At 45.7% G+C, this 23,481-nt stretch overlaps 1 protein-coding gene across 1 annotated transcript; it reads left to right on the forward strand.

Annotated features, from left to right (window-relative positions):
* The first annotated feature begins 922 nt into the window (after positions 1-922).
* LOC306941941 (protein-serine O-palmitoleoyltransferase porcupine-like) lies at positions 923-21,393 on the forward strand. Its single transcript, XM_079527578.1, has 13 exons — positions 923-1,050; positions 2,524-2,713; positions 3,481-3,673; positions 4,418-4,461; positions 4,594-4,775; positions 8,125-8,255; positions 8,628-8,753; positions 9,440-9,540; positions 10,199-10,275; positions 10,922-10,985; positions 11,549-11,634; positions 17,441-17,551; positions 20,282-21,393. The coding sequence occupies exons 2-13, from the start codon at positions 2,578-2,580 to the stop codon at positions 20,381-20,383; spliced, it is 1,353 nt and encodes a 450-aa protein (XP_079383704.1). The 5' UTR covers positions 923-1,050; positions 2,524-2,577; the 3' UTR covers positions 20,384-21,393.
* Positions 21,394-23,481: the final 2,088 nt, after the last annotated feature.

Consider the following 23,481-nt stretch of genomic DNA (forward strand, 5'->3'; position numbering starts at 1 on the left):
GTGTCACGCTGTAACACCACCGGCCCGCCACCAGAGGGCACAGCTGTAACACACACAAACACACACACACACACACACACACACACACACACACACACACACACACACACACACACAACTTAACTTAAAAAAAAGGAGGAAAAAAAAGGAAAAAAAAGAACACACACGCACACACATATACACACTGAAAAAAGAAAAAAAAACTTAACTTAAAAAAACGTAACTTAAAGTACGTAATTTCTTCTAATTGTTGTAATTGCAATTTACGAGCTGCATTCGCTTCCCGCGTTCGCGCGTCTTACTTGTAAGTATAGGTTAGGTAGGTCTACCGTAGGTGTTTAAATAAGTGTAGCCTAACTGTTTTATTGCATTCCATTCTAGTGTTTGTTCGGATCCTTTGGGAAATATATGATGGAACAAAACAAAAAAAGTCAGTGTGAAGAAATAAAACACCATGTATGTCATGCAAAAGCTGCTTGGGGTGTGCCAATATCCCCCAGATTATTTCTTTCCAATTCCATTGGATTTCACTAACTTTTGATAACAAAGGTTTATGCCAGTGGTTCCCAAAGTGGGGTCCGGGGACCCCCAGGGGTCCTTGATGGAGTTCCAGGGGGTCCCAGATAGTTTGGAACCAAATGGACCCTTTATGGGTCTGTAACTCTGAGTGTACAAATGGAACCAAATGGCCATTTATACACTCTCAGAGTTAAATTAACATTGATTTTACAATATAAATTGGGCGTCGCAGAGATAGAAATACCATTCAATGGGGGTCCGTAGCCTAATAGGCCTATATGTCAAAATGGGGGTCCTTGACATGAAACCGTTTGGGACCACTGGTTTATACCATTTCTACTTTCAAAACTAGGTGGTGCTGCCCGTTTTGTAATTTGTCATTGTATGCCCTCTAGTGGCCATCGTTGAATACAACAACAACGATGCCCTGACTGACTTTTCTTTGAGGTTATGATGTGGAATTTACTAGACACCAAACTTTGACAAAAGGCCGCAAGTTCGCGCATTGTTGACCAAACGCCTCACCTTCAGGTAGGTCACCTTCATTGGCCAACTTTATTCAAAGGAGTATCCGCATTACAGAGCCACAGTAGTGTCACGCCGAGAGAAAACACTGTAGTTTTTGCCAAGCCGAAGCGAAGCTTCAACGTTAGCTCCTGGTTGCTAACTGTATAACTTCACCCACTGCTGGCTGCGCGTTACTTAGCAACACACAGCTAACATTAGCTGCTAACAGACAGCGAGTTGGCTGAGGCTCACTCACCCACTCTGGGGTTGAGTTGACTGACTCACCAAGTTATATAATGCACCTCTATGGGATAACAATAACTTCATGTGGGAGGAACTGAAAGTAAACGTGCACACACAGTGCTTGAACTCTCAATAACAGCAGCAAAACATGTAAACAGCACTTACAGCAGTCATACACAGTGTCTCATACATACATGGTATAAGGTTGTGGTTCCCAAAGTGGGGTCCGGGCGCGGACCCCTAGGGCAGGGGTCCTTGAGGAGGGAGTTCCAATAGGGCAGCGGACCTTGAGGAGGGAGTTCCAATAGGGCAGGGGTCCCTGAGGAGGGAGTTCCAATAGGGCAGGGGTCCTTGAGGAGGGAGTTCCAATAGGGCAGGGGTCCTTGAGGAGGGAGTTCCAATAGGGCAGGGGTCCCTGAGGAGGGAGTTCCAAGGAGTCCCCTGCAGCTAAATGATAGAGGAGGAGCATGATGCTTGTCTCAAAGATTAAGCCATGCATGTCTAAGTACAAACGGCTTGTACAGTGAAACTGCACAAGCTCTTATGGACTTATGGGTCTGTAGGTTACAAAAACAAAAGAGAGTGTAACAAATCCATTTGTACACTCAGAGTGAAATTACGTTTGATTTTACAATATGTATTCAGAGATTAAAATAGGGTGCATTTTGCATCCCAAAACGCAGTTTATAGTTAAGGGAGCAATAAAACAACGACTTCTGCATCCACGGGATGCACTACTGTAGTACTGTTTTTTATTCTAGTTTATTTTTGCTAGCTTTAGTTATAATAATCATTTCTTCTGTTTTCTACATGAATATAACCACATTATAACCATATAAAATGAAATGGCAATTTGTAAAAATGGCAAAATATGACTCCTAACGTCGTTGAAGTGGGACTCAAAAAAAGGTCTCTGGGACTCATCTAAAAGACCATCCCTGCACTCATTACATTGAAAACCTATTTACATCACTGTGTATTGGGGTCCCAGAGATAGAAATGCCATGAAATAGGGGGCCGTAGCCTAATTCAGGTCAAACACCATTACACACCATTACACTTGACTTGTTTACAATAGGGTCCACCAAATTTCAATTTATATACACTTATGGATACAGTAAATCCATTGATTGAGGTCCTATGCACTGTGGTGACTGAAGAACGTTGTCTGTTTGGAGAGAAATAACGTTTATGGGAGGTGTTTGCATCTTTTGGATCTTTTTATTTTATTTTGTTTTGTTTTGTTTTTTTCAGTGTGAAAATAAGAGGGTCTGGAAGAAGGCTAGCTGTGCTGCTGAAGTTCCACCGATGGAGGACTTCAGTAGGCTGGACTTGTGGGCTCATCTGACAGAGAACTGCATCCTCCCCACCGCACAGCAAGGACTGGAGCAGATCTGGGAACTCGTATTACTCTGTCTGTTCTGTCGACTTTGTTTCAGGCAATGTGAGTGAATGGGAGAGTCTCTTTTTTTCCCGGTGTTTCGTCCAGGTGGACAGGGTTTTGGGGGTTATATGTGAAGGTGTAATTTCTGTGTGTGGTGTTAGGCGATAGTGGTCACAGCTTCACACCAATGACAGAGGGAGTCACATGACTGACATGACATTTGTGACTCATGATGAGTGGCAGTAACACCTATTCAGCGGTTCTCAAAGTGGGGTCCGGGGATCCACAGTGGTTCCAGGACATCCCAGCTAAATGCGTGGATAGCTAGGGACCAAATGGACCCTTACAGGTCTGTAAATCTGAGAGTTATAGGCGTCCGTGTCCTAATTCTTACCAATCTGGGGGTGCTTGAAAATTAAAGTGTTTAAATGCCACTGGCACAGCACTACTTCATACTGCTGTCAAGAACATATATATACATATATATGCAACTGTAGCAGAGGGGCTGCCTGAAGACCAAAAGCCTAATATCTTCCCTTTAACCCATTCTTAAGCATTATGTTAAACTTTAGCTATTGAGAAATAGCAGATCTACAATCTCATAGCGCAGCACCTATTTTTGAAACATTTGAAAATGTGGCGCAAATCTTTGAATATATATTCTTTCAGAGCGTTTTTAACTCTCATCTTTGCTTCTGGGGGGGTCCCTGGAACAACATATTTTCAGATGGGGGGTCTGCAGCCGAATACAGATAATTCTGGGGATTCTGGGGATTTTATAGAAGACATTTTGTAGAATCGGGTTAACAATCACTCTCCTTTCTCAGGTGCCTCGTCCGCTGTGAAGCACGTGGTGTCAGCCGTGGTCGGGACGTACGCCCTCTACCAGTTCTTCCAGCTGCACATGTTGTGGGTGATGGCGCTCAGTGCCCTCTGCTACCTGGCCTTGCTTCTCAACCGCCATTCCAGCAGGAGAGGCCTCTTCCTCTCTGCAGTCATCCTCATCTTCCTGCTCTTGGGGTGAGGACGAGTAAGCAAGAGCCTGCATACGTATATAAAGATGCATTGAGTGTGGTTTGTATGTGTTTGCCAGGAGCAGTATTGTGCAATATGAATGGACGAAGTATATATTCAAGTAAATACTCAAATGATGAAGTAAATTTTCTTTTTAATATCAGTGCGTTGCTGTATTGACATTTAGAACCTAATCATTTTTTCAAATAATAGTAAAAACTCACAACCCATCGCACAGGCTAAGGTGTATATCTGCTATTTTCAATATTTGAAATAGGGCTGATTAATTGTCGTTAATTCATAATAATATCTTTGTAAGTTTGGGTCCCAAGAGTCAATTCCTAGAAATGTAATGGAGTCAAAAAGTATAATAATTGTATTTGAAATGTAGTGAAAGTCACAAACTTGCGAAAAGAGAAGAAGAAAAAACTCCTGTAAATGTACTTAGTTACTGTCCAACACTCACTCTAGAATTACAGTCTTCAACATTCCCATCCCCCTTAAAGCTGCACCATGTAACTTTCCTCTTCTAGTCCGGATTTGAACCTGTCACTGTCTATGACCTTGATCTAAATGTCTCAATCGTATAGCAGGGAGACAAAATATAACCAACTCAATTGTATACGGTATGTTATATTGTATTAAATAATTGGACAAAATTAAAAAAATAATTAATACCAAAAAAAGTTACACAGTGCTGCTTTAAGCCTAATCTATGCTTCGTAACTTAGATTTTACTCTCTTTTCCAGTGAGCTGCATTTGATTGATCCTGTCACCTGGCAGAAAATGAGAGGTAAAGGTTGTTCCAACGTGTCCTCCGGACATAAAATACAAATTTCCCCGACGGCATTGAGATTAGCTCACGTTTGACTCTGATGTACGTATGTGGGCTGTGAGTGTTTCAGACCTGTGTCTGTGTCTGCAGGCTCCCAGATGGTCGTGGCCATGAAGGCCATTTCGTTAGCCTTTGACATGGACCGAGGTGTGGTGGCCACCCTTCCCTCACCAGCAGAGTTCCTGGGTTACGTTATGTTTGTGGGCACAGTCATCTTTGGCCCCTGGATCAGCTTCTCTAGCTATAAGGACGCCATTGACAGCAGGAAGCTGGTGAGTGACTGCAGTGTCTGTCAAGCCTCCTTCTACCAGTTGCAGAAATGTGGGTTTTATCTTGTTTTAACCGTTTGTTCATGGTGTTGTGATTCTGAAGATGTAGATGTTTATATGTGTTGTTTCCCCTCAGAGCTGGTCATGATATGTGTTGTTTCCCCTCAGAGCTGGTCATGATATGTGTTGTTTCCCCTCAGAGCTGGTCATGATATGTGTTGTTTCCCCTCAGAGCTGGTCATGATATGTGTTGTTTCCCCTCAGAGCTGGTCATGTTGGATGTTGATATGTGTTGTTTCCCCTCAGAGCTGGTCATGATATGTGTTGTTTCCCCTCAGAGCTGGTCATGATATGTGTTGTTTCCCCTCAGAGCTGGTCATGATATGTGTTGTTTCCCCTCAGAGCTGGTCATGATATGTGTTGTTTCCCCTCAGAGCTGGTCATGTTGGATGTTGATATGTGTTGTTTCCCCTCAGAGCTGGTCATGATATGTGTTGTTTCCCCTCAGAGCTGGTCATGTTGGATGTTGATATGTGTTGTTTCCCCTCAGAGCTGGTCATGATATGTGTTGTTTCCCCTCAGAGCTGGTCATGTTGGATGTTGATATGTGTTGTTTCCCCTCAGAACTGGTCATGATATGTGTTGTTTCCCCTCAGAGCTGGTCATGTTGGATGTTGATATGTGTTGTTTCCCCTCAGAGCTGGTCATGCTGGATGTTGATATGTGTTGTTTCCCCTCAGAGCTGGTCATGATATGTGTTGTTTCCCCTCAGAGCTGGTCATGATATGTGTTGTTTCCCCTCAGAGCTGGTCATGTTGGATGTTGATATGTGTTGTTTCCCCTCAGAGCTGGTCATGCTGGATGTTGATATGTGTTGTTTCCCCTCAGAGCTGGTCATGATATGTGTTGTTTCCACTCAGAGCTGGTCATGTTGGATGTTGATATGTGTTGTTTCCCCTCAGAGCTGGTCATGCTGGATGTTGATATGTGTTGTTTCCCCTCAGAGCTGGTCATGATATGTGTTGTTTCCCCTCAGAGCTGGTCATGTTGGATGTTGATATGTGTTGTTTCCCCTCAGAGCTGGTCATGTTGGATGTTGATATGTGTTGTTTTCCCTCAGAGCTGGTCATGTTGGATGTTGATATGTGTTGTTTCCCCTCAGAGCTGGTCATGATATGTGTTGTTTCCCCTCAGAGCTGGTCATGATATGTGTTGTTTCCCCTCAGAGCTGGTCATGATATGTGTTGTTTCCCCTCAGAGCTGGTCATGCTGGATGTTGATATGTGTTGTTTCCCCTCAGAGCTGGTCATGATATGTGTTGTTTCCCCTCAGAGCTGGTCATGTTGGATGTTGATATGTGTTGTTTCCCCTCAGAGCTGGTCATGTTGGATGTTGATATGTGTTGTTTCCCCTCAGAGCTGGTCATGTTGGATGTTGATATGTGTTGTTTCCCCTCAGAGCTGGTCATGATATGTGTTGTTTCCCCTCAGAGCTGGTCATGATATGTGTTGTTTCCCCTCAGAGCTGGTCATGCTGGATGTTGATATGTGTTGTTTTCCCTCAGAGCTGGTCATGATATGTGTTGTTTCCCCTCAGAGCTGGTCATGTTGGATGTTGATATGTGTTGTTTCCCCTCAGAGCTGGTCATGTTGGATGTTGATATGTGTTGTTTCCCCTCAGAGCTGGTCATGATATGTGTTGTTTCCCCTCAGAGCTGGTCATGATATGTGTTGTTTCCCCTCAGAGCTGGTCATGTTGGATGTTGATATGTGTTGTTTCCCCTCAGAGCTGGTCATGATATGTGTTGTTTCCCCTCAGAGCTGGTCATGATATGTGTTGTTTCCCCTCAGAGCTGGTCATGATATGTGTTGTTTCCCCTCAGAGCTGGTCATGATATGTGTTGTTTCCCCTCAGAGCTGGTCATGATATGTGTTGTTTCCCCTCAGAGCTGGTCATGATATGTGTTGTTTCCCCTCAGAGCTGGTCATGATATGTGTTGTTTCCCCTCAGAGCTGGTCATGCTGGATGTTGATATGTGTTGTTTCCCCTCAGAGCTGGTCATGATATGTGTTGTTTCCCCTCAGAGCTGGTCATGTTGGATGTTGATATGTGTTGTTTCCCCTCAGAGCTGGTCATGTTGGATGTTGATATGTGTTGTTTCCCCTCAGAGCTGGTCATGTTGGATGTTGATATGTGTTGTTTCCCCTCAGAGCTGGTCATGCTGGATGTTGATATGTGTTGTTTTCCCTCAGAGCTGGTCATGATATGTGTTGTTTCCCCTCAGAGCTGGTCATGTTGGATGTTGATATGTGTTGTTTCCCCTCAGAGCTGGTCATGTTGGATGTTGATATGTGTTGTTTTCCCTCAGAGCTGGTCATGTTGGATGTTGATATGTGTTGTTTCCCCTCAGAGCTGGTCATGATATGTGTTGTTTCCCCTCAGAGCTGGTCATGATATGTGTTGTTTCCCCTCAGAGCTGGTCATGCTGGATGTTGATATGTGTTGTTTCCACTCAGAGCTGGTCATGATATGTGTTGTTTCCACTCAGAGCTGGTCATGATATGTGTTGTTTCCCCTCAGAGCTGGTCATGTTGGATGTTGATATGTGTTGTTTCCCCTCAGAGCTGGTCATGATATGTGTTGTTTCCCCTCAGAGCTGGTCATGATATGTGTTGTTTCCCCTCAGAGCTGGTCATGATATGTGTTGTTTCCCCTCAGAGCTGGTCATGATATGTGTTGTTTCCCCTCAGAGCTGGTCATGATATGTGTTGTTTCCCCTCAGAGCTGGTCATGATATGTGTTGTTTCCCCCCAGAGCTGGTCATGATATGTGTTGTTTCCCCTCAGAGCTGGTCATGATATGTGTTGTTTCCCCCCAGAGCTGGTCATGATATGTGTTGTTTCCCCTCAGAGCTGGTCATGCTGGATGTTGATATGTGTTGTTTCCCCTCAGAGCTGGTCATGTTGGATGTTGATATGTGTTGTTTCCCCTCAGAGCTGGTCATGCTGGATGTTGATATGTGTTGTTTCCCCTCAGAGCTGGTCATGTTGGATGTTGATATGTGTTGTTTCCCCTCAGAGCTGGTCATGTTGGATGTTAATATGTGTTGTTTCCCCTCAGAGCTGGTCATGTTGGATGTTGATATGTGTTGTTTCCCCTCAGAGCTGGTCATGTTGGATGTTGATATGTGTTGTTTCCACTCAGAGCTGGTCATGTTGGATGTTGAAATGTGTTGTTTCCCCTCAGAGCTGGTCATGTTGGATGTTGAAATGTGTTGTTTCCCCTCAGAGCTGGTCATGATATGTGTTGTTTCCCCTCAGAGCTGGTCATGATATGTGTTGTTTCCCCTCAGAGCTGGTCATGGCTCCAGAAGTCCTCCCTTGGTCTTGTGAAGAGCCAGCTCTGCTTGGTGGTCTCCACCTGCATCGCTCCTTACCTCTTCCCCTTCTTCATCCCAATCGAGGGCAACAGTGTCACATTCAAGTAAGTAAACTGTTTGACCCGTTTCCATTCTGGTCCCATCAGTTTGTTCAGTCAAAGAGTTTGTACAGTACAGTAACATGTTGTGTAAGCTTTCTGTCTTTTTTTCTCCCCCTGCTTCTAAGAGGCATCTGAGACGCTAGGTAAGCCATGGTCAACTTTGGTAGAACATTGGGTTGTGTAACTGTCATGAACAATAATGTTCATGATCATTATCTGTTGCTCCTGTACACCGTGAATGAGTAACAAGGACTACCGTATTCCCATGTCTCTACAGTCCCTGTCATTATTTAGCAAAACAGAGAGAGAGAGAGAGAGAAACGTGTATGTATGTATAATAGTTTAATAATTGTGATGTGATTTGCCCCCGTGCAGGTGGCTCCATGCCTATGAGACTGCAGTGTCCTTCCACTTCAGTAACTACTTTGTGGGATATCTCAGTGAAAGCACCACCATACTTACTGGGGCAGGCTTCACTGATGAGAAAGACAACGTCAAGTGGTGAGTTCTGTTAATGTTGTGCATGTATATATGTGTAAAGGACAAAGTAGTTGGCTGTCCCAAAGAGATGCTTAATGTTTGTGTCGCAAAGGTCAAAAGGACAAGACCACAATCAAGGGCAAAATTACTCCCTCATACAGTATCTACAGTGGAAATGGCATATCTTAACCCATTCAGGGTGGGAAGTTGGGAACCCCTTTTGGTGTTTTAAGCATTATGTTATACTTTAGCTATTAAAAAATAGCAGATCTACAAGCTCATAGCGCGGCACCGAGTGCCGCGCTACGAGCTTGTAGATCTGCTATTTTTGAAAGATAGTGAAAACGTGCACATTTTTAAACATATCCTTTCACAGCGAACATTTTTAATTCAAATATTTGCTTCTGGGGGGTCCCTAAAACAACATATTTTGAGATGGGGGTCGGCGGCCAATTACATATATTTTTTTAGGGTCCTTGGCTCCTTGATATGAAATAGTTTGAGAACCACTGGTTTTTCAGAAAACTGTCAGTATTTAGAACTTAGAAGACATTTTGTAGAATCGACCTCAGGTCAAAATGGGTTAGTTGCACAGTAGGCAGTGGTATGCAATGATTCTAGGTACTTTGCAGGTGCAATGTGGTTGCAGTGCATCCCCTCTCATAGTGTACTGTACTGTATGTGTCTGTTTGTGTTTGGTTCCTCAGGGATCTGACGGTAGTGAAGCCCCTGAACGTGGAGTTTCCCCGCTCAATGGTGCTTGTGGTGACTTCCTGGAACATCCCCATGTCTCGCTGGCTCAATACATGTAAATACTTTACTTTTTATACCTTCCTGTTATACCTGCTAAGTGAAAAAGAGCACCCCGCACATTCAGAAGTGATTTTAAAGCCATGTAAGCCCTATTTCATACTTTGTCGTATGACGGTGGCACAGGGGCGGCAGTGGCTCAGGGGTAGAGTGACCGGATAGGAACCACAAGGTTGCCAGTTTGAACCCGGGCTCCCCCAGAGTTAGTGTCGAAGTGTCCTTGAGCAAGACTCTGAACCCCTAATTGCTCCAGATGTGCAGGTTGGTGCCTTGCATGGTTTCCGCTGCCATCGGTGTATGAATGTGTGTGTGAATGTAATGCACAATCTATGTAAAGCGCCTTGGATAAAGGCGCTATATAAATGCACCATTTACATGCCAACTGCCAGAACTTAACCACTTAAACCCAATTGTATACTTTGCCCTACGATGGTGTACTGTTGTACGGCAAAAATTGGCGTGATGTGACTCTTTGTGAGTCTATAGTAGATCTGCTACTTTTGCTATTGAAAACTTATGACATGAGGGGGAATGAGATAATGAGATCGCTACCAATCTTGTATGCTCACACCACAAGTTCAACAAAGGGGTTATTGCCCAAGTACAGTATATGAGTACTCAACTTTAATGGTCTTGCCTATTTGCTGTTTTCACAGATGTTTTCAAAAATGCCATGAAACTTGGGACTTTCCCTGCGATCCTGGTCACATACACAGCCAGTGCCTTACTTCATGTGAGTCAAAACGTAATCGCCTCCCACCCCATGTACACTCCATGTTAACATGCTAGCTGGGTGCCTCCCACCCCATGTACACTCCATGTTAACATGCTAGCTGGGTGCCTCCCACCCCATGTACACTCCATGTTAACATGCTAGCTGGGTGCCTCCCACCCCATGTACACTCCATGTTAACATGCTAGCTGGGTGCCTCCCACCCCATGTACACTCCATGTTAACATGCTAGCTGGGTGCCTCCCACCCCATGTACACTCCATGTTAACATGCTAGCTGGGTGCCTCCCACCCCATGTACACTCCATGTTAACATGCTAGCTGGGTGCCTCCCACCCCATGTACACTCCATGTTAACATGCTAGCTGGGTGCCTCCCACCCCATGTACACTCCATGTTAACATGCTAGCTGGGTGCCTCCCACCCCATGTACACTCCATGTTAACATGCTAGCTGGGTGCTCGGGTGGCACAGGGTTACAGCCTGGCACTCAGTTTACATGCACATTTTCACTTAACCACAATGGAAATAAGTAAATATAAGTATGTATATGCATTTCATGTCAATAAAAAAACGTCAATCAATTAATCAGCCAAAGAAAAGCCCATCCATTTATCCATTTAATGTGGCGTTTTGTTCCCTTGCAGGGTCTGAGTTTCCATCTCGGGGCTGTCCTGCTCTCTTTGGGGTTCATCACCTATGTTGAACATGGTAGGACTAGACTCATAGTCAGCTAATAATAATCCATCTTTTGCCTCGTGGCTGTGTTTCTCAAACGTTTTCATGTCATGGGCCCCCACAATGTTAAAATGGTTAATGTTAAAATGTTTCAAGAATATTCTAATCATTCATTTTTGATCAAGATTGTTCTTTAAATAGCAGATCTAGAAGTTATGTCAAATTGCAACACGTTGTGAGCTTGTAGTTTGACTATTTTGTAATAGAAACAAAATTAGAAATAATAGTAACTATTCATAATAGAATAGTAATATAATCTATTAGAAACAAAATCAAACTGATCTTTTTGCTGCTGTAATTTTGCCGGGAAACCCCTGGAAGTTTTGGAACGCTGTCAAGGAGTCGTTTTTGTATTGTCTAATCCTATAAATAAACGTGATAAATTTGAAACTTCAAAAATGACTTTACTTAAATAAGGATCTAGCTTTTTTTTATTTGCACACCCATAATGTGTGGACCATAACATGCAACTGTTCTGAGGTGTATGGATGTAAAGTCTTCAGCTCTATCATGTTCTTCTTTCTCATACCTTGTAGTTCTGAGAAAGAGGCTGGCGACCATTTTCAGTGCGTGTGTCCTCTCCAGGCGCTGTCCCTCCGACTGCACTCATCAGCACAAGAAGGTACAGATCACACTCTCTCTGATTTGACAGATATAGGTTCTGAGGGGTCAGCAGCAGCAATCTTTTTTGTAATTGTTTATTTTGTCCCCCTATATGTACATCATAAGCATTATTTTGTGTACATCATCTAGTGCAGGACATATTCTTTGGTTGTAACATGCCTACAAAGTTAAAAGTTGCTTTGTTTTTAAAGGTAATTATTCACTCGGTTGCCGTGTGTGTCTGTCTCACAGTATATACAGTATACACACACAAAGATAATAATAAAAAAAGATATAGACGGACAGGTGACAAATTAGAGGTAAAATACAACATAAGAAGTTGGACCATCACAACCACCTCCTGTATCTGTCATCAGAGATGTGATGTGGCATTTCAACCACAATGTATTTACTGATGTCTTTCTCATAGATCGTCATACAGATATCACCTTACTGTTTAGTCACGGTTCCTATTGATACATTTTTATTTATTTACTTTTTTCAATTCAATTCAAAGGGCTTTATTGGCATGAGAAAACATACGTTTACATTGCATTACAAGTGGAACGATACACTCAAAACAAATTGTATGTACATTTGAAAGTCAATCAATCTCCAATAAATCAATCTCTATGTACCAAGATCACTCGATGCAGGAATACACACAATGATTAGTCTTTAGGGTGGTTGTGTTCCATTTGATATCCTCCTGCTATCACAGCGGCCGATGAATCTCTCTGCTATGAGCAATCGGTGTGACTAAAGCTCTTGTCTCCGTGCCTCAATTAACCCTCTTTCATAGTCACTTAGAATAGTTTTTCTTGCCATCTTGATCCGAAATCGAGATAGACTGGACCTGCTCAGCATTTATATACATGCCACAGAGCATAGGAATTTCACAATTGCATCATGCAGTCCACCTGTATCCTTCACGCCTTTTATTCAGGTCACCTGTCTGTATACAACACGGGGTGACACATCAGAAGGAAACTCACTACTAGTGTCCTGACTCTGAGGTGGTGGATCATTTAAAACCATGTTCCAACTTTGTTATTTGTTATATTTCGCTTGGCAGAAGTTCTCTAGGTGAGCAAAAATGGAAATAATCGAAATAGGCGAAAAACAATTAAGTATTAGAATGTATTTGAGATTATATATATATATATATTTATATCATGCCCAAGTAGCCATACAGCCCAAGGTTCTACCAAACAACATCACTATCAGCGTTCTACCTTTTTCTATGCACCTCTCTCAGCTGGCTGACTGAAATACACACAACATTTTCATGGCAGTAAACTACACTCCCTGTCTTTAAAAAAAAGAAAGAAAGAAATTAAGCAGCAGGTTGAAGAGGGATGAAAGATTGAACAGCGTTGCTTTCTCCCATGTTCTGTCTGGGCGTTTAGGTGTACTGGGTGACGGGGCTCAACCATGTTCTGTCTGGGCGTTTAGGTGTACTGGGTGACGGGGCTCAACCATGTTCTGTCTGGGCGTTTAGGTGTACTGGGTGACGGGGCTCAACCATGTTCTGTCTGGGCTTCTAGGTGTACTGGGTGACGGGGCTCAACCATGTTCTGTCTGGGCTTCTATGTGTACTGGGTGACGGGGCTCAACCATGTTCTGTCTGGGCCTTTAGGTGTACTGGGTGACGGGGCTCAATCATGTTCTGTCTGGGCGTTTAGGTGTACTGGGTGACGGGGCTCAACCATGTTCTGTCTGGGCTTCTAGGTGTACTGGGTGACGGGGCTCAACCATGTTCTGTCTGGGCTTCTAGGTGTACTGGGTGACGGGGCTCAACCATGTTCTGTCTGGGCCTTTAGGTGTACTGGGTGACGGGGCTCAACCATGTTCTCTCTGGGCCTTTAGGTGTACTGGGTGACGGGGCTCAACCATGTTCTGTCTAGGCCTTTAGGTGTACTGGGTGACGGGGCTCAACCATGTTCTGTCTGGGCTTCTAGGTGTACTGGGTGACGGGGCTCAACCATGTTCTGTCTGGGCTTCTAGGTGTACTGGGTGACGGGGCTCAACCATGTTCTGTCTGGGCCTTTAGGTGTACTGGGTGACGGGGCTCAACCATGTTCTGTCTGGGCGTTTAGGTGTACTGGGTGACGGGGCTCAACCATGTTCTGTCTGGGCCTTTAGGTGTACTGGGTGACGGGGCTCAACCATGTTCTGTCTGGGCGTTTAGGTGTACTGGGAGACGGGGCTCAACCATGTTCTGTCTGGGCGTTTAGGTGTACTGGGTGACGGGGCTCAACCATGTTCTGTCTGGGCCTTTAGGTGTACTGGGTGACGGGGCTCAACCATGTTCTGTCTGGGCCTTTAGGTGTACTGGGTGACGGGGCTCAACCATGTTCTGTCTGGGCCTTTAGGTGTACTGGGTGACGGGGCTCAATCATGTTCTGTCTGGGCGTTTAGGTGTACTGGGTGACGGGGCTCAACCATGTTCTGTCTGGGCTTCTAGGTGTACTGGGTGACGGGGCTCAACCATGTTCTGTCTGGGCTTCTAGGTGTACTGGGTGACGGGGCTCAACCATGTTCTGTCTGGGCCTTTAGGTGTACTGGGTGACGGGGCTCAACCATGTTCTCTCTGGGCCTTTAGGTGTACTGGGTGACGGGGCTCAACCATGTTCTGTCTAGGCCTTTAGGTGTACTGGGTGACGGGGCTCAACCATGTTCTGTCTGGGCTTCTAGGTGTACTGGGTGACGGGGCTCAACCATGTTCTGTCTGGGCTTCTAGGTGTACTGGGTGACGGGGCTCAACCATGTTCTGTCTGGGCCTTTAGGTGTACTGGGTGACGGGGCTCAACCATGTTCTGTCTGGGCGTTTAGGTGTACTGGGTGACGGGGCTCAACCATGTTCTGTCTGGGCCTTTAGGTGTACTGGGTGACGGGGCTCAACCATGTTCTGTCTGGGCGTTTAGGTGTACTGGGAGACGGGGCTCAACCATGTTCTGTCTGGGCGTTTAGGTGTACTGGGTGACGGGGCTCAACCATGTTCTGTCTGGGCCTTTAGGTGTACTGGGTGACGGGGCTCAACCATGTTCTGTCTGGGCCTTTAGGTGTACTGGGTGACGGGGCTCAACCATGTTCTGTCTGGGCCTTTAGGTGTACTGGGTGACGGGGCTCAACCATGTTCTGTCTGGGCCTTTAGGTGTACTGGGTGACGGGGCTCAACCATGTTCTGTCTGGGCGTTTAGGTGTACTGGGTGACGGGGCTCAACCATGTTCTGTCTGGGCGTTTAGGTGTACTGGGTGAGAGGGCTCAACCATGTTCTGTCTGGGCGTTTAGGTGTACTGGGTGACGGGGCTCAACCATGTTCTGTCTGGGCTTCTAGGTGTACTGGGTGACGGGGCTCAACCATGTTTTGTCTGGGCCTTTAGGTGTACTGGGTGACGGGGCTCAACCATGTTCTGTCTGGGCCTTTAGGTGTACTGGGTGACGGGGCTCAACCATGTTCTGTCTGGGCGTTTAGGTGTACTGGGTGACGGGGCTCAACCATGTTCTGTCTGGGCCTTTAGGTGTACTGGGAGACGGGGCTCAACCATGTTTTGTCTGGGCCTTTAGGTGTACTGGGTGACGGGGCTCAACCATGTTCTGTCTGGGCCTTTAGGTGTACTGGGTGACGGGGCTCAACCATGTTCTGTCTGGGCGTTTAGGTGTACTGGGTGACGGGGCTCAACCATGTTCTGTCTGGGCCTTTAGGTGTACTGGGTGACGGGGCTCAACCATGTTCTGTCTGGGCGTTTAGGTGTACTGGGTGACGGGGCTCAACCATGTTCTGTCTGGGCGTTTAGGTGTACTGGGAGACGGGGCTCAACCATGTTCTGTCTGGGCGTTTAGGTGTACTGGGTGACGGGGCTCAACCATGTTCTGTCTGGGTTTTTAGGTGTACTGGGTGACGGGGCTCAACCATGTTCTGTCTGGGCGTTTAGGTGTACTGGGTGACGGGGCTCAACCATGTTCTGTCTGGGTTTTTAGGTGTACTGGGTGACGGGGCTCAACCATGTTCTGTCTGGGCGTTTAGGTGTACTGGGTGACGGGGCTCAACCATGTTCTGTCTGGGTTTTTAGGTGTACTGGGTGACGGGGCTCAACCATGTTCTGTCTGGGCGTTTAGGTGTACTGGGTGACGGGGCTCAACCATGTTCTGTCTGGGTTTTTAGGTGTACTGGGTGACGGGGCTCAACCATGTTCTGTCTGGGCGTTTAGGTGTACTGGGTGACGGGGCTCAACCATGTTCTGTCTGGGTTTTTAGGTGTACTGGGTGACGGGGCTCAACCATGTTCTGTCTGGGCGTTTAGGTGTACTGGGTGACGGGGCTCAACCATGTTCTGTCTGGGCCTTTAGGTGTACTGGGTGACGGGGCTCAACCATGTTCTGTCTGGGCCTTTAGGTGTACTGGGTGACGGGGCTCAACCATGTTCTGTCTGGGCCTTTAGGTGTACTGGGTGACGGGGCTCAACCATGTTCTGTCTGGGCCTTTAGGTGTACTGGGTGACGGGGCTCAACCATGTTCTGTCTGGGCGTTTAGGTGTACTGGGTGACGGGGCTCAACCATGTTCTGTCTGGGCGTTTAGGTGTACTGGGTGAGAGGGCTCAACCATGTTCTGTCTGGGCGTTTAGGTGTACTGGGTGACGGGGCTCAACCATGTTCTGTCTGGGCTTCTAGGTGTACTGGGTGACGGGGCTCAACCATGTTTTGTCTGGGCCTTTAGGTGTACTGGGTGACGGGGCTCAACCATGTTCTGTCTGGGCCTTTAGGTGTACTGGGTGACGGGGCTCAACCATGTTCTGTCTGGGCGTTTAGGTGTACTGGGTGACGGGGCTCAACCATGTTCTGTCTGGGCCTTTAGGTGTACTGGGAGACGGGGCTCAACCATGTTTTGTCTGGGCCTTTAGGTGTACTGGGTGACGGGGCTCAACCATGTTCTGTCTGGGCCTTTAGGTGTACTGGGTGACGGGGCTCAACCATGTTCTGTCTGGGCGTTTAGGTGTACTGGGTGACGGGGCTCAACCATGTTCTGTCTGGGCCTTTAGGTGTACTGGGTGACGGGGCTCAACCATGTTCTGTCTGGGCGTTTAGGTGTACTGGGTGACGGGGCTCAACCATGTTCTGTCTGGGCGTTTAGGTGTACTGGGAGACGGGGCTCAACCATGTTCTGTCTGGGCGTTTAGGTGTACTGGGTGACGGGGCTCAACCATGTTCTGTCTGGGTTTTTAGGTGTACTGGGTGACGGGGCTCAACCATGTTCTGTCTGGGCGTTTAGGTGTACTGGGTGACGGGGCTCAACCATGTTCTGTCTGGGTTTTTAGGTGTACTGGGTGACGGGGCTCAACCATGTTCTGTCTGGGCGTTTAGGTGTACTGGGTGACGGGGCTCAACCATGTTCTGTCTGGGTTTTTAGGTGTACTGGGTGACGGGGCTCAACCATGTTCTGTCTGGGCGTTTAGGTGTACTGGGTGACGGGGCTCAACCATGTTCTGTCTGGGTTTTTAGGTGTACTGGGTGACGGGGCTCAACCATGTTCTGTCTGGGCGTTTAGGTGTACTGGGTGACGGGGCTCAACCATGTTCTGTCTGGGTTTTTAGGTGTACTGGGTGACGGGGCTCAACCATGTTCTGTCTGGGCGTTTAGGTGTACTGGGTGACGGGGCTCAACCATGTTCTGTCTGGGCGTTTAGGTGTACTGGGTGACGGGGCTCAACCATGTTCTGTCTGGGCGTTTAGGTGTACTGGGTGACGGGGCTCAACCATGTTCTGTCTGGGCGTTTAGGTGTACTGGGTGACGGGGCTCAACCATGTTCTGTCTGGGCTTCTAGGTGTACTGGGTGACGGGGCTCAACCTGGCGTTCAGCCTCCTGGCGGTCTTCCACCTCGCCTACCTGGGCTCCATGTTTGACACGGATGTGGACGAGCAGAACGCAGAGGGGGTGAGTAGCCACAGGCCGTCAGAGGGGGTGAGTAGCCACAGAGGGGGTGAGTAGCCACAGAGGGGGTGAGTAGCCACAGGTCAGAGGGGGTGAGTAGCCACAGGCCGTCTGGCACCTGCATTCTGTACTAGTGTGTATTTAAGCCAAATAATTGTTAACCAGCCTGCAGGTGGTCCATCCATGGGACTTTGTTTTAATATAAATAAAATGCCTTTTTAAATGTATATATATATATGAGTAGTCCAGAGCCAAAAGATTTTTTTATTTTATTTATTGTTTGGGAACCACTGATCTGTTCCTATAGAGCGTCGCAGTCCCGCCTCCTACCCTGGACCAGGAAATGAAACCCAATGCATTTTTCCCATAGACATTTCTTAAAGTATTTATTTAAAGACGGTTACACCGCGGACAAAGCCAACTCGAGTCGTGACAACTCATGACAACACAAACAATATTTTGGACCAAACAAATAATTACAAAGAAGAAAAACAACAAAAAAAGTGTTGTAACCTGCCGTTTTTTTCTTCTTTCTAATTATTTGTTCGGCCCAAATAATTTTGTTTTTTGTCATGATTTGTCACGACTCGAGTTGGCTTTGTCCGCGGCGTAAACGTCTTTAAATAAATACTTTCTGAAATGTCTATGAGGAAAATGAACGGAGAATTATTTCCTGGTCCAGGGTAGGGGGCGGGACTGCGACGCTCTATAGAGGGTATGCACATGCATAAAGTGAATGGAAAAACGAGTGGCAAAGTGAGTTTAATGTCGTTTAATGCAATCAAATTCAAGTTGTCTGTTGGGATGTATGGGCTGTCAAGGCCAGAAAGTAGTGTTTTGCCACTCAGTACTAGTAGGTGTTCCTACATAACTTCCGGCCGGGTTTGATAATGATGTCACGTGCATACCCTCTATGCCACGGTTACCCTTATTCCATTCCTTATCCAACAACCTTCCATTAACCCATTTTGGGATGGAACCCCTTTTGGTGTTTTAAACATTATGTTATAATTTAGCTATTGAAAAATAGCAGATCTACAAGCTCATAGCGCGCCACCGAGTGGCGTGCTACGAGCTTGTAGATCTGCTATTTTTGAAAAAACGTGAAAATGTGGCACAAATCTTTGAATATATATATATATTCTTTCTGAGTGAACGTTTTTAACTCAAATCTTTGTTTCTGGGAGGTCACTGGAACAACATATTTTCAGACGGGGGTCGGCGTCCAAATACATATATTTTTGGGGGTTCTTGACATGAAACTGTTTGCGAACCACTGACATAGAAACATGAGTTTTTTCAGATAACTGTCAGGCATTTTTGTAGAATCCTTCCCAGGTCAAAATGGGTTAAACTCAGGTTATCTGATATACAGTAGGCCTACTGATAGAGCAGACACACCATGACATGATTATATTATGGGCACATTTCCTAATGATGACTCAATCAGGCAAGCTGGTACAACTTAACCCTTCTTGAGATTCTATCTCCCTTTTCTGTGGAATGTCTTAGCCTCAGACTTCCCAGTAACTGACAACGTTGACGCTCTTCCAGGGAACAGTGAGTGCACACAAACAAGTTTAGAGCACTGTTCTGTTCCGTGGGAAGAAAATACAACATCTTCACTTTGCTACATTACTAAACACATGGTCAGGGACCACGTGCAATACCTTCACGGACCACCAGTGGTCCACGGACCACCTGTGATTTAAGCCTCATTGCAATAATAGCTACATTATACATATATCTACATTACAAGCAGTGTTGATTTCGTTGACTAAAACTAAGACGAAAAATGTTTGTCGACTACCTTTTTTCACTGACGAAAACTACATGGAAACTAAATTGAAAACTAAGCTATGATGACTAAAACTAAGACTAAATATATTGACAATTTCGTCAACCAATAAAAACTAGGTCTAAAAAGTTAGGAAGGGACTAGTGGACAAGAGATCCAGTATAAGTCATTTTACACTTGGCTGCATGCTGAAAATAGCCGATCTACAAGCTGCGACGCGTTGTGAGAGCTTGTAGATCGGCTATTTTCTACCTATTTTCTACCATCGGCTATTCTCTACCAACTGTAGATTTAGTCGACTAAAATCGCATGACATTTAGTCGACTAAAACTAGACCAACACTAAGGCATTCCAGGTAACTAAAATGTGACTAAAACTAGATGAAAACTATTTAGAAGACTATGACTAAAACTAAATGAAAACTATTCAGAAGACTATGACAAAATCAACACTTATTACAAGCTCACCATAGTGATGACATGACCGAAATAGGGACACCAGGTTGAAAGTGGTCGACTCTGAATGTGTAAAAAATAGACTCTTGTGAGTTTTTCCTTGGTTTAACCCATTTAGACCTGAGGACGATTCTATAAAAGTCGTCTAAATCCTGACAGTCAGTCAGTGGTTCTCAAACGTTTTCATGTCAAGGACCCCCAAAGATGTATGTAATTGGCCGCCGACCTCCATCTGAAAGTGTGTTGTTCCAGGGACCACCACCCAAGAAGCAAAGATATGAGTTAAAAACGTTCGCTCGGAAAGAATATATATTCAAAGATTTGCGCCACATTTTCACGATTTTTCAAAAATAGCAGACCTACAAGCTCGCTATGAGCTTGTAGATCTGCTATTTTTCAATAGAAGCATAACATAATGCTTAAAACACCAAAAGTTGTGTTTTTGACAGTGTTTCCTTTTCATGTTGTCATCCTGTGCAGGGTTACGTGGCCAGCCACACCATCCAGAAGTGGTCTGAACTGAACTGGGCCAGCCATTGGTTGGCCCTCGCCTGCTGGCTCTTCTACCGCCTCATCCAGTGACCTCGTCCAATCGGAGATCAGACTGGCTGACGCACGCAGAGACAAATGGACCTGACTGGTATTTGTTACATGGTGGAAGAAGGGGGGGGGGGGCTGTTCTTCTGTATTTGGGTGACCTTGTTTCCATCCCCAAATGGGAAACTGGGACTTTCTTTATTTGGAAGTCAGAAGAACTGGAGTTGGTGTTAAACTGGAACAGAACTAATGGCCATGCTGTAGTCATGATGACCCCACAACATCGAGACGTTTCCATACAGAGGAAAGTGCTGCTTTGGTGCAGAGGCAACAGCCAAAGTAAACCCATGTCATTTAACTACCGGTACTTAACGCCCATGACGGTGTTGCACGGCACAAGCAGTCAATCTACAATCTCACAACGTGTTGCATAATTGTGTGACATGTTGTGAGCTTTTAAATAGGCTTTTTTTTCCTGACATTTTTGAAACATCTTGAAACCTTTCAACTATAATGACATGCCCATAATAGGGATGTCAGCCGGAGCCATTGTCATCTTCATTCCTATTTGTCTTGTGCCTGTATTTACTGGATAAGTATATTGTTTGGAAACCCCGAGATACACCTAAGAATGTTTTGAAATGTCCTCTATAGCACAAGGGACCTTGCAACAGTTACCTCTTTTGTTTAAGACTAAATGGAGACGTTCATTTTGATGATTTTTTAACCTGTGGCTTGCTTGTTGGTGGAAAGGGTTGCACATACTCGGTATTTAGTCATCTGCATTAGTATAATATTGTAATGTGTCACAAATGCTGAAGCTAGCCAGTCAGGTGAAATGGTACTCTACTGATACTTGGCTTGCAACAGTTTGCACCTTTTATAAAAGCATAACTGCAAATGTTCAAGCTTTGCATATGATGTTCAGTGTTTGTTTTTTTGTGATTCATGGTAGTGTACTTGTTTTCATGTCTTTGTTGTTGAACGTTTTTTTTATATTAAATATCTTTTTCTATATTAAAATATGTGTGTCTATCATGCTGAGAATCATAAAACACGGGATGTGATGTTAAGACTGTCCATTGTGCCAATAGATGGTGTGGGCTCACATGAGATTTCCTTGATGTTAAGAGTGGCATTGGGAGGTGTATTTCTTAACTAGGGTATGATGTAAATTTCAGGACACATCCTCAGTAGTGTGCCTTTGAATCAGCGGGTGTTTCGGCCTTCAAACACTATACACCCTCATCAAAGGTGGCCAGCTAAAGGGTGATCAAGCCTTAGCTTGTGCCCCATGCCCAATCGTTAAGATTTGCCTCCCACGGGACTATGCAAGGCAGGGGCGTCCTCTTCCCTGAGCCAGCCATACAGCTGACCGCATACCTCATATGCCCTCATGTTTGAGGGGTTTGAATGGAGTTCTCAGATGTGTGTGTGTGTGGGGGGGTGGGGGTCATGTTCTTATAGCCCAACAAGGGTCTTTCCTTTTAATCCAGATCCACTGGCTGCCTCTTTCAGCTGCTTCAGAAAGTGTTCTGATTGTCTGCCGCAGAGCCTGTCCATGGATGCCAAGTTCCTTCAGTAGCCTGATGGTGGAAGAAGCCACAAATCCTCTGCATCCCACTTCGACTGGACAGACTTTTGCATTCCAGCCACGCTGAATTGCGTCTCCTGCCAGCTCTGTGTATCGCAGTTTCTTGCGCTCATAGGCCTCCTCAACAGAGTTCTCCCATGGGACTGTGAGCTCTATTATGTACACAGACTTGCGTGAAGGGGACCAGAGTACCATGTCTGGCCTAAGGTTGGTGGAAGCAATCTCAGGTGGAAAAATGAGTTCCTGGCCAATATCGACAAGCATCTTCCAGTCCCGGGCCATGGCTAGGTGTCCAGTTTCTGGCTTTGTTGGAGGATGCTTGGGCTTTTCTTGTCCCTCCCGGATGAATATTGTTGTTTTGATGGGATTGCTTGTTCTTGGGGGTAAGGAGTTTGTTGCACTCCGCTTGATCTCAAGTGCTGCGGCCAGGCTCTTGAGGACCTGATTGTGCCTCCAGGTGTAGCGGCCTTGTGTGAGGCTGGTCTTGCAACCAGACATGATGTGTCTGAGAGTCGCTGGAGCTGGGCAGAGGGGGCAGGTTGGATCCTCGCCATACCACTGATGTAGGTTTTTTGGTGATGGCAGCACATCATATATAGCTCTTATGATGAAGCTGATGTTGCTTGCTTCCATTTGCCATAGCTCACTCCAGTTGATCTTTCTCCTCTCCAGACCTTCCCACCGCATCCATTGCCCCTGTTTGGCAAGAGACACAGCCTTTGCACTTCTTGCGGTCTACTCTTCCCTGCGCACCTCCTCGACCACAAGTTTCCTCCGCTCAGATGTTGATGCCTTATGCCAAGTTGGTTTGCTTGCTGCCAGGCCAAAGCCTCCTCTTCCATGCTGGATATTCCCCACAATGTCTTGGTGTCTCAGGGCTGAACGATTAAATATATTTTTCTATATTAAAATATGTGTGTCTATCATGCTGTACAGTAAAGATAGTTTAGTGTCAAATTAATTGCATACAGATATTCACATCAAATCACTAGCTAGCCCAGTAAAAAGGGACGACTAGAATGTTTTGCTTGTGTGTCTGGCACAGCTTACAAACCCACCTTGTACCCTGCGTTTATCTTTAAACAATATTTATACAGTGTAGAACTATATCCTACACACATGAACCTTCTTGCTTGCTATTCTGTATTCAGCTGCTTTAAAAGTAACATAATTGCGCATGTCTGGGTGGCACAGGGGTAAAGTTCCTTTCCTCCACCGGTGTGGAGACTGGGGATTTGAATCTTCCGGTGTGTGTCCAGCTTGGCCAGGCACTCCAACAAACATATTTAGTTTCCTGCACGTGCGAACAGTGTGTTCGCACGTGCAGGGAAGCCAGGTGGCAAGGCCGGTCTCTGACCAACCTGTAGGAGTCACTGGTCTAGTGGCAGAGTGCCTGGCGTGTGGAGTCTGGAGTGCTTGGAGGGATAGCGTGTTCCTCGCCGTGCGTTACACTTTCCCAGTGTTATGCACTCCCTCTTCACTGTCACGTCAAAAGAGTGTATCAGAGGCTTTTTCTTAGCTTAGTCCTAATAGTCTTGTTGCACTTCAA

The sequence above is a fragment of the Electrona antarctica genome (genome assembly GCF_951216825.1).
Source record: "Electrona antarctica genome assembly, chromosome: 2".
NCBI lineage: Eukaryota > Metazoa > Chordata > Actinopteri > Myctophiformes > Myctophidae > Electrona > Electrona antarctica.